Source organism: Bufo bufo, chromosome 1, assembly GCF_905171765.1.
Source record: "Bufo bufo chromosome 1, aBufBuf1.1, whole genome shotgun sequence".
Taxonomy (NCBI): Eukaryota; Metazoa; Chordata; class Amphibia; order Anura; family Bufonidae; genus Bufo; species Bufo bufo.
This window is the reverse complement of record NC_053389.1, coordinates 143,690,293-143,707,613: the sequence shown is the minus strand read 5'-3', so window position 1 is coordinate 143,707,613 and position 17,321 is coordinate 143,690,293. Positions and strand designations below refer to the sequence as shown.

Sequence of the window (17,321 nt, the reverse complement as noted above, 5' to 3'; positions counted from 1 at the left end):
TGTTTTTCAGAACCTCCTGCTTGAGGTTCTTTTGTTTTGCTTCCGTTTTGTCATCTCGTTTCCCTCTCTCAGCTGTCATCTAGTTGCACTGATTGCATCCCTTTAAATCCCCTCCCATACTGCATCAATTTGTGGTTTATACAACTTCCTGGAGTGTGCTGATGCTAGAAGCTGTTACTGCTGCATCCACAAGATAAGTCTGTTTCTTTATTTCTGTTTTCCTGTGGGCTTGATCCTAGGTGACCCTGACTCCCTCCGTATTAAGTGTAGGGAGCCGGTGGTTGTGTCCCCTCATTATTATAGAGTGTTCAGGTGTCATACAGTCGAGGAACGAGGGTATGCAATTTTCTTCCATTGAGATTTTTGCATAGGCTGAGCAGTAAGGGAGAGAGCTAGGGTTGTTACAGGGCTTACCCTTTTGTTCCTTAGTTTTGGATCAAATCAGTCGGATCTTCATTTGTGTCTTCTAGTTTTCTGTAACACCATCCGTGACAAGAGGGTAGGGATAATAATTTCTCTACTTAAAGGGGACGCACAATCCTGGGCCTTTTCTCTGCCTTCCGGTTCTCTGGCCCTCCGGTCGATGGAAGAATTTTTTAAAGCCTTGGGATTAATTTATGATGACCCAGATCGGGTCTCGATGGCGGAATCTAAATTGCGTAATTTATTACAAGGTGAACATACTGCAAAGGCTTACTGCGTTGATTTTAGGAGATGGCCTACCGAGTCAGAGTGGAATGACCCCGCGTTACGTAGTCAGTTTTGTCAGGGGTTATCTGAGAGATTGAAAGATGCCCTTGCTTTACATGAGTACCCGGATACATTGGAGAATGCTATGTCTTTGGCAGTACGGTTAGATAGACGTATTAGAGAGAGGTGTAAGGTTCCCTCCGCGCAAGGGATCCCTTTGGTGAGTGGTTTCGTCTCACCTGCTCCCCAGGGTGATATGACATGTAACTCTGGGGTAGGGGAGGAACCCATGCAGCTGGGTCAGGTATCTTTCCGTTCTGGTAGTAGGAACTTTAGGAGGTTGCATAAACTATGTTATTACTGTGGAAAAAGTTGTCAGTTTATTTTTGCTTGTCCTTTTGTTAAACCGCATGTTGATGAGAAAGAATCACAAAGGGGTTTACTTAAAGAAAAATAAAAAACATCCCTGACTCTTGGTAGTGTGAATTGAGTGGTGGAGCAAGCAGGTATGCAAGCTCCCTGTAATACTCGTTTTCTCCTTCCAGCTATGGTGGCGCTAGGATTTTTTGTTGAAGTATTCATTGACTGTGGTGCTGGGGTAAACCTTATTGATTTTCTTTTTCTTCAAAATCTGGGTCTAAGTACTTGCACTTTAGAAAGAGAGATTCCAGTTTTCGCAATTGATTCTTCCCCTCTTTCTCAAAGGAGTCTCACTCATATTGCTCATGGTATTCTGTTAAGGGTGGGTGATTCACATGTTGAGATTATGTCTTGTTTTGTCATGAAGGACTTGCCTGCTCCTATAGTCTTAGGGTTATCGTGGTTGACAAAACATAACCCAATTATAGATTGGCAAGCAAGACAGATCATTGGTTGGAGTGAATTTTGTTCGGATAATTGTCTTGGCACATCTATCTCTGGTGTGTCTACTATGGCTCTACCTCAGTATCTCTCAGATTTTGCGGATGTCTTTTCGGAGGGTGCAGTTCAGGAATTGCTCCCTCATAGTGACTATGATTGTCCAGTTAATCTCATCCCAGGGGCTAAGTTGCCAAAGTCTCGGCTTTACAATCTTTCTCAACCTGAAAGAGAGGTCATGCGGAAGTATATTGCCGAGAGTTTGGCAAAAGGTCATATTAGGCCATCTAAGTCTCCGGTGGCAGTGGGTTTATTCTTTGTAAAGAAAAAGGATGGATCGCTGAGACCTTGTTTGGATTTCTGGGAATTGAACCGTATTACGGTCCGGGATCCGTATCCCCTTCCTTTGATCTCCGATTGTTGGAGCCAAGGTGTTCTCCAAGTTGAATTTAAGAGGGGCCTACAATCTGATCAGAATCAAGGATGGGGATGAGTGGAAAACGGCCTTCAACAATGACAATGACATCTTCCATCATTTTGTGGGGAGGTTCGTGGTAGTTTACTTGGATGACATTTTAATTTACTCTCCTGATCTGAAGACCCATCAGGATCACGTGAGACAGGTTTTGACGATCCTTCGGGAGAATAAATTATATGCCAAATTGGAGAAATGTGTGTTTTCTGTGCAGGAGCTTCCGTTTCTGGGATATCTGCTTTCTGACTCTGGTTTTCGTATGGACCCCGAAAGGGTCCGGGCGGTTCTGGAATGGGACCGACCGGAGAATCAGAAAGCTTTGATGTGGTTTTTGGGGATTACTAATTACTATAGAAAATTTATCTTGAACTATTCTACCATTGTAAAACCTCTGACCGATATGACTAAGAAGGGCGCCAACGTCTCTGTCTGGTCGGATGAGGCATTGCAGGCCTTTTCGGCTATTAAGGAATGTTTTGTGTCTGCTCCCATTCTGGTGCAGCCCGATGTGTCTCAGCCATTCGTGGTGGAGGTTGATGCATCAGAAGTGGGGGTTGGAGCAGTGCTGTCGCAGGGTTCATCTCCTGGCAAATGGGTTCTGTGTGCTTTTTTTTCCAAGAAGCTCTCGGTCGCTGAGAGGAATTATGATGTAGGAGATAGGGAATTGCTGGCCATCAAATTGGCCTTTGAGGAATGGCATCACTGGTTGGAGGGGGCGTCTCACCCCATTACAGTATATATGGATCATAAGAATTTGGCTTACCTGCAATCTGCCAAGCGTCTGAATCCTAGACAGGCCAGATGGTCACTGTTCTTTACCAGGTTCAATTTTGTGGTTACTTTTCGCCCAGGGGTTAAAAACGTCAAGGCAGATGCGTTGTCTCGCAGTTTTCCTGGGGGATGTGATTCAGAGGATCCTGCTCCGATTTTGGCTGATGGGGTGGTGGTCTCCGCTCTGTACCCCGAATTGGAGATGGAGGTGTTGGGAGCCCAGGAGGGGGCTCCTGGTTCTTGTCCTCCAGGGAGGTTGTTTGTTCCTGATGGACTGCGATACAAGGTATTCAAGGAACATCACGATACTGTCCTTGCTGGACATCCTGGTGGTAAGTCAACCTTTGATCTGGTGTCCCGGAGGTTGTGGTGGCCCGGGTTACGTAAGAGCAGGCATCCTCAAACTGCGGCCCTCCAGCTGTTGCAAAACTACAACTCCCACAATGCCCTGCTGTAGGTTGATACCTGTAGGCTGTTCAGGCATGCTGGGAGTTGTAGTTTTGCAACAGCTGGAGGGCCGCAGTTTGAGGATGCCTGCGTAAGAGTGTTGAGGATTACGTAGCAGCTTGTGAAACCTGTGCACGGTCAAAGGTTGCTCATATTCGACCTGCTGGTTCACTTCTTCCTTTGTCTATTCCGTCTCCTCCTCGGACGCACTTGTCTATGGACTTTATTACGGATCTGCCGAGTTCCTCCGGGAAAACAGTAATTTTGGTGGTTGTTGACCGTTTTAGTAAAATGGCTCACTTTGTATCGTTAGCCAGTCTGTCCAATGCCAAGACTCTTGCTCAGATTTTTGTTGATAATATCGTGAAATTGCATGGCATTCCTTCGGATGTGGTTTCTGATAGGGGCACACAGTTTGTCTCCAGGTTTTGGAGGGCGTTCTGCTCTCGGCTTGGCATTCAACTTTCATTCTCTTCGGCTTTTCATCCGCAGTCGAATGGGCAGACAGAGCGTACTAATCAAAACCTGGAGACCTACTTGAGGTGCTTTGTGGCTGAGAATCAGGAGGACTGGTCCTCATTCTTCTCCCTAACAGAGTTTGCTTTGAACAACCGTAGGCAGGAGTCCACGGGTAAGTCGCCATTTTTTGGCTCATACGGTTTTCATCCTCAGTTTAGTACCTTTTCTGGGACTAGTTCCTCTGGGATGCCAGAGGAGGAAAGATTTTCTTCTGCCTTGTCTTCTATCTGGCGGAGGATCCAAGTGAATTTGGAGAAGATGGGTGAGAGGTATAAGCGAATGGCTGACAAGAGACGTATGACTGGTCCGGACCTGTGTGTGGGTGATCTGGTGTAGTTATCTACTAAAAATATTAAACTGAGAGTACCATCTTGGAAACTGGGTCCAAGATTTATTGGACTTTACAAAATATCTGCGGTGGTCAATCCAGTAGCGTTTCATCTGGATCTTCTGCAGACTTGGAGGATCCATGATGTGTTCTACAAGTCTTTACTGAAGAGATATGTGAAACCGGTGGAACCATCGCCATTGCCTCCTCCCCCTTTTCTGGTTGATGGAAATTTAGAGTTCGAGATCTCCAGGGTTCTCGACTCAAGAGTTCTTCGGGGTTCCCTTCAGTACCTGGTACACTGGAGGGGATACAGCCCTGAGGAAAGGATGTGGGTTCCGGCTCTGGATGTTAGTGTCAGCCGACTGGTGAGGGCTTTTCACAGATCCCACCCGGATAAGGTTGGGCCGGCGTGTCCGGAGGTCACCCGAAGAAGGGGGGGTACTGTCATGCCCTGCTCAGGCTATGTGTGGAGGTCTGCCAGATTAGCAGCACTTGTGTAGCCTTTTGTTTTGTTTTAGAGTTGAGCTATATCCGCCTCCCTTCAGGTGCACTGGGTGGGGTCGTTGGTTTGAGTTTAAATTACACCCACTCCCAGTGTCCTGTGCGGGTTCTAGCTTCTGTCTGGCTCTGTGAAAGGAAGGAAGGAAGGATTTGCTGTTCCTGCTCAGAAAAGATAAGTTGTTTTTTATTTCCTTGTGGTTGGCTGTCTAGGCTGTTAGAGAGACGCCTGCCTCCTCCAGGTTCTGAGGGAGCAGGCTGACTCTATCCCCCTTTCACCATCTTAGGGATTTTAGGGAATTTTCAGCCCAGGCACGAGGACATGTTATTCCCAACTTCAGGGTCTGAACGTGGGCATAGAAGTATAGGGAGAGCTGGTAGGGATTTGTCAGGAGGTGACCTTGATCCCCAGCTTCTCGCCTAGACACTTGTTTGTTTGTTTTTCTGTGTATCTGGTATCCTGTCCGCCGTGACATTGGGTGACGCCTGTCATCTGCATGTCATACGGACTCACAGTATTAATTCACTACCAAAGCAGACTCGCTATGCTTGTTACTGCAAGGCACAGTGTTCTACACCACTATAAAGGCTCTCTGCAGCCAGGAAATAGCTGTTTTTTAACGTAATTCGCCACAAATCTATTCAGATCGAACCAAATTTTTCCCCAAAAATTTGGTGGACTGGCGAATTGAATTTTTGAAAAATGACCTATCCTCGGGAAAGTGCCCTCATACAGCTATGTAAATGGAAGCATAAGAAGTTATGGCCCTGGAAAGGCAGGGAGGGAAAAACAAAAATGCAAAAATTGTAATACCCTCTGGGGCTGAAAGGATTAATATAGACAGAAATAAAAAATACCTTTTCTAGTGTGAAAAGCACATTATAAACTTGGTATGAGTTAATTCCCACCCACAACAGGACTAATAAGATGATGGAAAGGCCGGTAAGGTTTTATGTGTGTTTAATTTCTTTGTTAAGGCATTACTGCGATAATTTGCTTCTGCTATAATGCAACATATTTAATAAAACCAGACAGATATAATGCAAAAAAAATTAAAAATGTCCCATTGCTCAGTGTCTGCAGCTAAATGCTCTTTGGGTGCTGAAAACTAAATAAAACACAGCTGTCTCTGTTCAAATTAGAATTATTTATTAATTTTTTTCTTACAGGTGGCTGGTTTTTGAGTTTTATGTAGCAGCTGTATATCAGTCTCTCTGTTCAAATGAGGGAAAAAAAATTCTCGCTGGTGGCTGATTTTCGAGATTCTGCACCCCAGCATCTCACCCCCTCAAAGCTTTCCCTGATGAAAGTCCTTTTTCTAAACAATTATCATTTCTTTCTATTCTGTCTGTACAATGCCCTTCCTACACTAGGATAGAGGCTTATTTGAGCGTATGTATGCTGTATAAGGGTCCATTCACATGTCCACAAATATGAACTGCGTCTATTTTTCTCTAGAAATATGGCAATAAACGCTTTCAGCGCAAATAACACCAAATGTAAACTGCGTCTATGTTTCTCATATTGTAGTGAAATATGACAATAAATGCTTTTAGCGCAAATAACACCAAATGTGAACTGCGTCTATTTTTCTCGTATTGTAGTGAAATATGACAAGAAACGCTTTTAGCGCAAATAACACCAAATGTGAACTGCGTCTATTTTTCTCGTATTGTAGTGAAATATGACAATAAATGTTTTTAAAGCAAATAACACCAAATGTGAACTGCGTCTATTTTTCTCTAGAAATATGGCAATAAACCCTTTTAGCGCAAATAACACCAAATGTGAACTGTGTCTATTTTTCTCGTATTGTAGTGAAATATGACAATAAATGCTGTTAGTGCAAACAACACCAATGTGAACTGCTTCTATTTTTCTCGTATTGTAGTGAAATATGACAAATGCTTTTAGGGCAAATAACAGCAAATATGAATTTAGTCTATTTTTCTCTTTTTCTCTAGAAATATGGCAATAAACCCTTTTAGCACAAATAACACCAAATGTGAACTGCGTCTATTTTTCTCGTATTGCAGTGAAATATGACAAGAAACGCTTTTAGCGCAAATAACAGCAAATAGGAACTTAGTCTATTTTTTTCTCGTATTGTAGTGAAATATGACAATAAACGCTGTTAGCGCAAACAACACCAAATATGAACTAAGTCTATTATTCTTTATTTCTATAGAAATATGGCAATTAACGCTTTTAGCGCAAATAACACCAAATGTGAACTGTGTTTATTTTTCTCCTATTGTAGTGAATTATTACAATAAACACTTTTAGCGCAAATAACACCAAATATAAACTAAGTCTATTTTTCTATTTTTCTCTAGAAATATGGAAATAAACGCTTTTAGCACAAATAACACCAAATGTGAACAGCGTTGTTTTTTTTTCTCGTATTGTAGTGAAATATGACAAGAAACACTTTTAGCGCAAATAACACCAAATGTGAACTGTGTCTATTTTTCTCGTATTGCAGTGAAATATAACAAGAAACGCTTTTAGTGCATATAACACTAAATGTGACTGCGTCTATTTTTCTCGTATTGAAGCGAAATATGGCAATAAACGCTTTTAGCGCAAATAACACCAAATATAAACTAAGTCTATTTTTCTCTAGAAATATGGCAATAAACGCTTTTAGCGCAAATAACACCAAATGTGAACAGCGTTTATTTTTCTCGTATTGTAGTGAAATATGACAAGAAACGCTTTTAGCACAAATAACAGCAGATGTGAACTTAGTCTATTTTTCTCTTTTTCTCTAGAAATATGGCAATAAACGCTTTTAGCGCAAATAACAACTAAAGTGACCTGCGTAAATATTTCTTGTATTGTATTTAAATAGGCCACTAAATTATATCAGTGCAGTTAACAGGAAAAGTGACCTGCGTATATATTTATCTTTTTCCACAGATAAAAGCCACTAAAGGCTTTTCAACGTAGCACTTTCACCTCAATAACTAATTGCTGGAATGATAGAGCTGTATTATGAGACTATCTGGATCCCCAAGTAATGTTTCCCTGCACTTGTAAATCGCTTTTTTTCACAATGAGGATTTTCCTATGACTCTCCCTAGCATCTGCACACGTCTCTCCCTGCCTGTGAAATGATTCCTCTCACTATCCTTTCCCTGCACTAGTAAATCGCTTCTTTCCTTTTCTTTTTTTTAACAATTAGTTTTTCTTTCACTCTCCCTAGCACCTGCATACACGTCTGTCCCTGAACAAAGTACGATAGTGAATGGCAGACTCTAAGATGGCCACCGTATTTATAGGGCTGTGACATCACCGGGCTGACTGGCTGATGATTGGCTGCATGCATGGCATTATGGGTCATCCCGCCTTTCCTTAGTTCCTTGCCCTTCGTCCTCACACAAGTAGCTGCCATTTTAGCCGCCACTATAGCCGGCTAGCCGCCGTGTTAGGAAAAATTGCGGTTCATTTCCACGAAGAGCGAGGAAATTCCCATTCGTTCAGAATTTTACTTTGTCAGCTTCGATTTGCTCATCTCTAGTAGTAACAGCCAAATTGTCACCATTCGGCAGAGGGATTACTTCTGCTGGCTTTCCACCTTGTTGGACCCTCGCTACCGGTCCATAATGGGGGACTTTTTTACACCCACTGAGAAAGAGGACAAACTGAACTACTACAGAGGCATCCTATATAGTCAGTTGGCCGCTGCCTATTTGCGCCATCGTCCATCCTCTCGCAGGTCTGCCCGGGGGGGGCTCTCTGCGCTCACGTTCCACTGCCATGGCTGCTGGGGAGGGGTGGGGTGGCAGGAGCAGTTTCAGCTCCATCAGCAGCAGCCTCAGTCTACAGTCGCTGATAAGTAGCTTTTTTTACCCGCACAGTGAAGAAACTACTCCCCAGCAGCAGCAGGTAGACCTGAAGCAGGACCTGAACCAGCAGGTTGTGGCATACTTAGACAGCACCCTGTCAACCCACATTGAAGATCCGCTAAACTCCTGGGCAGCCAAATTCATGGCCGCAACTAGCAGAGTTTGCCCTGGAAAAGCTGTCCTGCCCGGCTAGTAGTGCCGCATCAGAGCGGGTGTTTAGTGCGGCGGGGTGCCTTAGTTACCCAAAGGAAAACTCGCCTGTCCACCCAAAATGTGGAAAGACTGACCTTTGTCAAGATAAATCAGGCATGGATCATTCAGGATTTCCACCCACCAATGCCTGATGCATCTGATTAGATCATCCATGCCGCCTCACCCACCCGCCTGATGCCACGCATCTGATGCCAAGTGCTCTTTATTTCACTCACCTTCGTCAGTGAGTACTGGTATTGCAACCCACGGCCCCACTCTGTCACGCGTCACTTTGTGGTCTCCTGATGCTGCTGCTGCCGCCATCTCCACACTATGTCACCTTCACACTCTGTGGTATCCTGAGGCTGCTGCTGCCATCTCCACACTATGTCACCTTGACACTCTGTGGTATCCTGCTGCTGCTGCTGCCATCTCCACACTATGTCACCTTGCCACTATGTGGTATCCTGCTGCTGCTGCGATTTCCACACTATGTAACCTTGCCACTCTGTGGTATCCTAATACTGCTGCCAACTCCAGACTCTGTCATTGTGCCACTTGGTGGCCTCCTCCAGACTCTGTCATTGTACCACTTGGTGGCCTCCTCATACTTCTTCCACCTCCAGACCCTGTCATTGGGCCACTCTGTGGTCTCCTCATGCTGCTTTCACCTTGCCACTATGTCATAGGTATACTCTGTGGACTTCTCATGCTGTTCCCACCCTCCCCACTTCATGCCTGGTCCACTATTTTGGCTTTCGGCCTGGCTGACATCATCATTTATTTGACCTTTCTTCTGATCTATCAAAAGAAAGGAAAAATGAGACTCACAATGGATCCTGTCTGTGTAGCAGCCGTAAGGCCTGTATGGTCCTATCAGAATTGACTTATGATTTGGTAGCCAAAAGAAGGAGTGGGTACAAAAGACATGCAAATATTCCATTAACGTGTCATCTCTGTTTTAAATACACTCCTGACCGAGTGAAGGCGTATGCTCCACAGACCGGATCCGTTTTTTGTAGGTTATTGTTCTGACAGATACGAAGAAGGGCAAATTAATCAGTGATGTCAACACAAACTTACTGCTGACACCCTCTCCACTCTGTCAGGGGGGCTCTAAGCATTTAATAGAACAGGTTCTGTAGACATCTATGTGGAATCAACTGATGATGTAAAAAGGAGTGCGCTTATTCTTGGCACTAACATCGACCTGTAAGGCTGAGTTCATGCTTGAGTTATTTGGTCAGTTTTGGCCCCGTGACTGCCCAAATAATTGAAGTGTACAGTGATTCTAAGAGCGACGCCTGTCATCTGCATGTCATACGGACTCACAGTATTATTTCACTACCAAAACAGACTCCAAATGCGTGTTACTGCAAGGCACAGTGTTCTACACCACTATAAAGGCTCTCTGCAGCCAGGAAAAAGCAGTTTTTTTAAAGTAATTCGCCACAAATTTATTCGGATCGAACTGAATTTTTCCCAAAAATTTGGCGAACTGGCAAATCAAATTTTTTAAAAATTCGCTCATCTCTATTGATGACCTATCCTCAGGAAAGTGCCATCATACAGCTATGTAAACATAAAAAGTTATGGCCCTGGAAAGGCAGGGAGGGAAAAACAAAAATGCTAAAATTGTAATACCCTCTGGAGCTGAATAGGTTAATATAGACAGAAATAAAAAATACCTTTCTTGTGTGAAAAACACATTATAAACCTGGTATGAGTTAATTCCCACCCACAACAAGACTATTAAGATGATGGAAAGGCCGGTAAGGTTTTATGCCTGTTTACTTTCTCTGTTATGGCATTACTGCCATTATTTGCTTCTGCTATAATGTGTGGCAATGTGAACATTGAGGTGTTGTTTCCCCAGGTTCCAGTCCGGGACTTGAGGCATGCTCATGTCCAGGGATCCTATTTAATCCTGCTACTGGATCTTGGGTGTGTCTCACTCTGGAGTGTCTTGTGAAGCAGAGTCCTGGTGAGGCTCTGTGTGAGTGGTCTCAGTCGGGTGGGCTGAGGGGGCATGAGGCTAGGCGATAGCCTGAACTTTGGGGGACGCGGTGACGCCTGTGAAACAAGGATCACGATGCCAGAGTCGGGAGGAATACTGGGCCACAATCCCCCAAAAGGTATTGAAGTGTCACAGCCTGGAGGTTGCTGGACTGAACGGCTGAGGAAAGTCGCATTTGTGTTCCATGTGTGAACAGGGCTCTCTAGGTGAGTCAGGGATACGCTTATGTGTTTAGTTAGAGCCTAGCCGGGCAAGGGTTTGTTATTTTGTGTGGATGTCACACGTGATAAGTTGAAGCTGCGACTTCTTAACCTGTGCTTTGCTAAAGTGTCTGAAATAAAGCAAGAGTTTGGACATTATAATCGTGTCTGCGAAGATATCTGTGAGTGTGACCCCCTGAAAAGAGACGATCCCTTACAAATTCAAAATATTTAATAAACCGGACAGATATAATGCACTGAAAAAAAAATGTCCCATTGCTCAGCATCTGCAGCTAAATGCTCTTTGGGTGCTGTGCCAGCAATAAGCCTTTGTAAAAACTTGAAGTTTAAAAAAAACTAAGGCTACTTTCACACTTGCGGCAGAGTGATCTGGCAAGCAGTTCCGTCGACGGAACTGCCTGCCGGATCCCGTAAAATGTATGCCAACTGATTGCATTTGTAAGACTGATCAGAATCAGAAGGATGGGGCCAGCATTCCAGTATTTTGAATACCAGATCCGGCACTAATACATTGCTATTGAAAAAAATTCAGGCAAGTCTTCAGTTTTTTTTTGCCGGAGATAAAACCTTAGGGCCCTTTCACACCTGCGTTCTTTTCTTCCGGCATAGAGTTCCGTCGTCGGGGCTCTATGCCGGAAGAATCCTGATCAGTTTTATCCTAATGCATTCTGAATGGAGAGAAATCCATTCAGGATGCATCCGAATGTCTTCAGTTCCGGACCGGAACGTTTTTTGGCCGGAGAAAATACTGCAGCATGCTGCGCTTTTTGCTCCGGCCAAAAATCCTGAACACTTGCCGCAAGGCGGGATCCGGAATTAATGCCCATTGAAAGGCATTAATCTGGATCCGGCCTTAAGCTAAACGTCGTTTCGGCGCATTGCCGGATCCGACGTTTAGCTTTTTTTGAATGGTTACCATGGCTGCCGGGACGCTAAAGTCCTGGCAGCCATGGTAAAGTGTAGTGGGGAGCGGGGGAGCAGTGTACTTACCATCCGTGCGGCTCCCCGGGCGCTCCAGAGTGACGTCAGGGCGCCCCACGCGCATGGATGACGTGATCGCATGGACACGTCATCCATGCGAATGGGGAGCTCTGACGTCATTCTGGAGCGCCCCGGGAGCCGCACGGACTGTAAGTATACCGCTCCCCCGCTCCCCACTACTACTACAGCAACCAGGACTTTAATAGCGTCCTGGCTGCCATAGTAACACTGAACGCATTTTGAAGACGGATCCGTCTTCAAATGCTTTCAGTTCACTTGCGTTTTTCCGGATCCGGCGGGCACCTCCGGCAAATGGAGTACACGCCGGATCTGGACAACGCAAGTGTGAAAGAGGCCTAGCATGCTGCGGTTTTATCTTTTGCCTGATCAGTCAAAATGACTGAACTGAAGACAACCTTATGCATCCTGAACGGATTACTCTCCATTCAGAATGCATGGGGATATACCTGATCAGTTCTTTTCCGGCTTTGAGCCCTTTTGACGGAACTCGGTGCCGGAAAAGAAAAACGCTAGTGTGAAAGTACTCTAAATAAAACACATCAGTCTCTGTTCAAATGAGGGGAAAAAAATTCTTGCTGGTGGCTGGTTTTCGAGGTTCTGCACCCAAGCCCCTCACCCCCTGAAAAGCTTTTCCTAATCAAAGTCCCTATTCTAAACAATTATAATTTCTTTCTATTTTGTCCGTACACTGCCCTTCCTACACTAGGATTTGTGCGTATGTATGCTGTATAAGGGTCCATTCACATGTCCACAAGTGTTTTGCTGTCCGCAAATTGTGGATCCGCAAAACACGAACACTGGCCATGTGCGTTCTGCATTTTGCGGACCACACATGGCCGGCACTATAGTATAAATGCCTTTTCTTGTCCGAATAGGACATGTTCTATCTTTTTGCGGGGCCGTGGAAAGGAAGTGCGAATGCGGGCAGCACACAGTGTGCTGTCCGCATCTTTTGCGGCCCCATTGAAAATAAATGGGTCCGCACCCGTTCCGCTAAATTGTGAATGGACCCTAAGATTTTCTGTCAGCCACTTGATACATCCATCCACCCTCATCAGCAACTAAAAGACATTCTACTTGTTCTGCAAGGGCATGTCCCTGCCTATTGCCCCACTGATTAGATTATCCAGACTGTCTATCATCCTGTAAGCCAATTAGGGCAAGCCCTCACCCCACTTCCTCCCAAGGGTCATGTGAGAAGACTTCTTTTTTGTCCCCTGTGGTTTTTCTTGCTGATTTGTGTAGTAAAATGGTGCTACCCACCATTTTACCAGATTCATCCAAAGAGCAAACTTTGAAAAGCTTCTGGTTCCCTTTGCAGACACATTTTTATGGATTAGTTTTGAACATCTTCGCTAATCCCTAGCACTCACCACTTATAGAGATTGGCACAATCTATACAGTAAATAATGACTTTACAAGGCCATAAAAGTTTAACAAATCAAACAAATTCTCTAAAAACGAAATGCCAAATAAGAAATGCTAATGCTAATTGTACAAGCAGCAAGCACTGAACCATGTTATTGCTCTAGTCAAGCTTGCAGGTGAAGGTCTGAAGATTTGAAATATGGAAAATGCTACTCGCAAGGGTATATGACTATTGGTTTTGTGTGCTGAGGTAACCAGGCACACCATATACACCCAGACAATATGGAGTCCAGGCTACATGGGTTTCTAATAAGCTGCATAGAGTACCCAGCCACATTGGTTGCAATATGACTTCATGGAGTGCCTAGCCATGGCACTCAAGAACAACCTATCAGGAATGTGATGACCGTAAATGCTGATAATAGGATTTTTTTAAAGTTTTTTGGGGGGGCTCCAAATGAGTACTCAATCAGATTCTTTTTTGACTCAACTAATTATTCTAATTATTTTACTTCATAAGGCAGTGTCCAAGTAAGTATATAGCAGTTCTAAATTCCATTCTTATATCCCCACTACATGGTTAAGCAAATCATCAATACGATTTCTGAGAGGCCATGGTAGCCTGACAAGAAAAGTTTCTTGCTTGTTTTCCCCATTGTCCATTTCACAGTAAAGCAGACTTGTCATTGGATTATCATTAACATCATATGACTTTAATATAACACATGTTCCCATGTACCTTGTGATGTGATTAATAATTACTTGTGTAAATATTTGGTAAATGTATTCATCATTATATAAAGAACCTGAGCACCAGTGTGGAACTTATCCCCCTTCTCCACCTGTGACGAAGATTAGACGATGGATTCCTGTACCAATAAGCTCTACCATGTGCATGGGTTTGATTCCAGATTACATCTGGAGAATTACTTTTCAGATAAACCTGAAATGGTCTTTGCAGAGGATTCCTTGGTATTTCCTATTAAAAATCTTACAAAAACGTTCACAGAATGTATGTATTTTTCTATGTCAATTGTTGTTTTCTTTCAATTTTTCTAATGACAGCAGTGTAACTAACCCTAAAACAACCTACTATCCTGCTGCCTATGATGAACAGGTGAGGAAAGTGGAATTATCAACTTTTTTTAACCCCTTAAGGACACAGCCTTTTTACACCTTAGGACCAGGCCATTTTCTGAAAATCTGACCAGAGTCCCTTTAAGTGCTGATAACTTTAAAACGCTTTGACTTATCTAGGCCGTTCTGAGATTGTTTTTTCGTCACATATTGTAATTCATGACACTGGTAAAATGGAGTCAAAAAAATAATTTTTTTTGCACCAAAAAATACCTAATTTAACAAAAATTTGGAAAAATTTGCAAATTTCAAAGTTTCAGTTTCTCTACTTCTGTAATACATAGTAATACCCCCAAAAATTGTGATGACTTTACATTCCCCATATGTCTACTTCATGTTTGAATTGTTTTGGGAATGATATTTTATTTTTTGAGGATGTTATAAGGCTTAGAAGTTTAGGAGCAAATCTTGAAATTTTTCAGAAATTTACAAAAACTCAATTTTTAGGGACCAGTTCAAGGTATTCAAAACTGATTTTGCATACGTTGTTAACCCTTTAGGTGTTGCACAAGAGTTATTGGCAAATGGGGAGGAAATTTGAGAATTTCATTTTTTTGTCTAATTTTTCATTTTAACCCATTTTTTCCACTAACAAACCAAGGGTTAACAGCCAAACAAGACTGTATCTTTATTGCCCTGACTCTGCCGTTTACAGAAACACCCAATATGTGGCCGTAAACTACTGTACGGCCACACAGCGGGGCGTAGAGGGAAAGGTGCGCCGTATGGTTTTTGGAAGGCTGATTTTTATGGACTGGTTTATTTACACCATGTCCCATTTGAAGCCCCCTGATGCACCCCTAGAGGAGAAACTCCCTAAAAGTGACCCCATCTAAGAAACTACACCCCTCAAGGTATTCAAAACTGATTTTACATACGTCGTTAACCCTTTAGGTGTTGCACAAGAGTTATTGGCAAATGGCGATGAAATTTGAGAATTTCATTTTTTTGCCTAATTTTCCATTTTAACCCATTTTTTCCACTAACAAAGCAAGGGTTAACAGCCAAACAAGACTGTATCTTTATTGCCCTGACTCTGCTGTTTACAGAAACACCCCATATGTGGCCGTACACTACTGTACGGGCACACAGCAGGGCGTAGAGTGAAAGGTGCGCCGTTTGGTTTTTGGAGGGCTGATTTTGCTGGACTGTTTTTTTGGCACCATGTCCCATTTGAAGCCCCCCTGATGCACCCCTAGATTATAAACTCCATAAAAGTGACCCCATCTAAGAAACTACACCCCTCAAGGTATTCAAAACTGATTTTACAAACTTTGTTAACCCTTTAGGTGTTGCACAAGATTTAATGGAAAATAGAGATACAATTTCAAAATTTCACTTTTTTGGCAGATTTTCCATTTTAATATTTTTTTTCCAGTTACAAAGCAAGGGTTAACAGCCAAACAAAACTCATTATATATGGCCCTAATTCTGTAGTTTACAGAAACACCCCATATGTGGTCGTAAACAGCTGTATGGGCACACGGCAGGGCGCAGAAGGAAAGGAACACCATATGGTTTTTGGAAGGCAGGTTTTGCTGGACTGTTTTTTTTTACACCATGTCCCATTTGAAGCCCCCCTGATGCACCCCTAGAGTAGAAACTCCAAAAAAGTGACCCCATTTTAGAAACTACGGGATAGGGTGGCAGTTTAGTTGGTACTAGTTTAGGGTACATATGATTTTTGGTTGCTCTATATTACACTTTTTGTGCGGCAAGGTAACAAGAAATAGCTTTTTTGGCACCGTTTTTTTTTTTGTTATTTACAACATTCATCTGACAGGTTAGATCATGTGGTAATTTTATAGAGCAGGTTGTCACGGACGCGGCGATACCTAATATGTATACAATTTTTTTTTATTTATGTAAGTTTTACACAATGATTTCATTTTTAAAACCAAAAAAATGTTTTAGTGTCTCCATAGTCTAAGAGCCATAGTTTTTTCAGTTTTTGGGCGATTATCTTAAGTAGGGTCTAATTTTTTGCGGGATGAGATGACGGTTTGATTGGCATCTATTTTGGGGTGCATATGACTTTTTGATTGCTTGCTATTACACTTTTTGTGACGTAAGATGACAAAAAATGCCTTTTTTTACACCGTTTTTATTTTTATTTTTTTACAGTGGTCATCTGAGGGGTTAGATCATGTGATATTTTTATAGAGCCGGGCGATACGGACGCGGCGATACCTAATATGTATACTTTTTTTTTTATTTATGTAAGTTTTACACAATGATTTCATTTTTGAAACAAAAAAAATCATGTTTTAGTGTCTCCATAGTCTAAGAGCCATAGTTTTTTCAGTTTTTGGGCGATTATCTTGGGTAGGGTATGATTTTTGCGGGATGAGATGACGGTTTGATTGTTACAATTTTGGCGTACATGCGACTTTTTTGATCACTTTTATTACCTTTTTTGGGAAGTAAGGTGGGCAAAATTTCAATTTCATCAGTTTTTTATTTTTTATTTTTATGGTGTTCACCGTTCGGGTAAAGTAACATGACCGTTTTATAGATCAGGTCGTTACGGACGCGGCGATACCAAACATGTGTAGGGAATTTTATTTTTTTCATTTTTTATCAGTGATAAATGTGTTTTTTGATTTTTACTTTTTTTTCACTTTTATTCACTTTTTTTTGACCCAGACCCACTTGGTTCTTGAAGATCCAGTGGGTCTGATGTCTGTATAATACAGTACAGAACAATATATATTGTACTGCACTGTATTTTACTTACACTGAACAGATCTATGCCTTTCAGCACAGATCTGTTCAGCACCATGGACAGCAGGACGCCTGAGAGGCGTCCTGTTGCCATGGGAACCTTCCCCGTCTGCTCAGAACTTCGCAGACGGGGAAGGGTAAGGAGGGGATCTCTCGGGGGGCTGTCTGGGGGCTCTCTCCCTCTCCATCGGGGGGCTGCAAAGGCACAGCAGCCCCCCG

The 17,321-nt window shown here is 43.0% G+C and overlaps 1 protein-coding gene across 1 annotated transcript in view; it reads left to right on the top strand.

Annotated features, from left to right (window-relative positions):
- The first annotated feature begins 14,102 nt into the window (after positions 1 to 14,102).
- Positions 14,103 to 17,321, top strand: part of LOC120999266 (indolethylamine N-methyltransferase-like) — a 35,899-nt gene continuing 32,680 nt past the window's right edge. The window contains exon 1 of the mRNA XM_040430139.1: positions 14,103 to 14,221. Coding sequence (XP_040286073.1) covers positions 14,103 to 14,221 — 119 coding nt within the window. The remainder of the gene's footprint in view (positions 14,222 to 17,321) is intronic.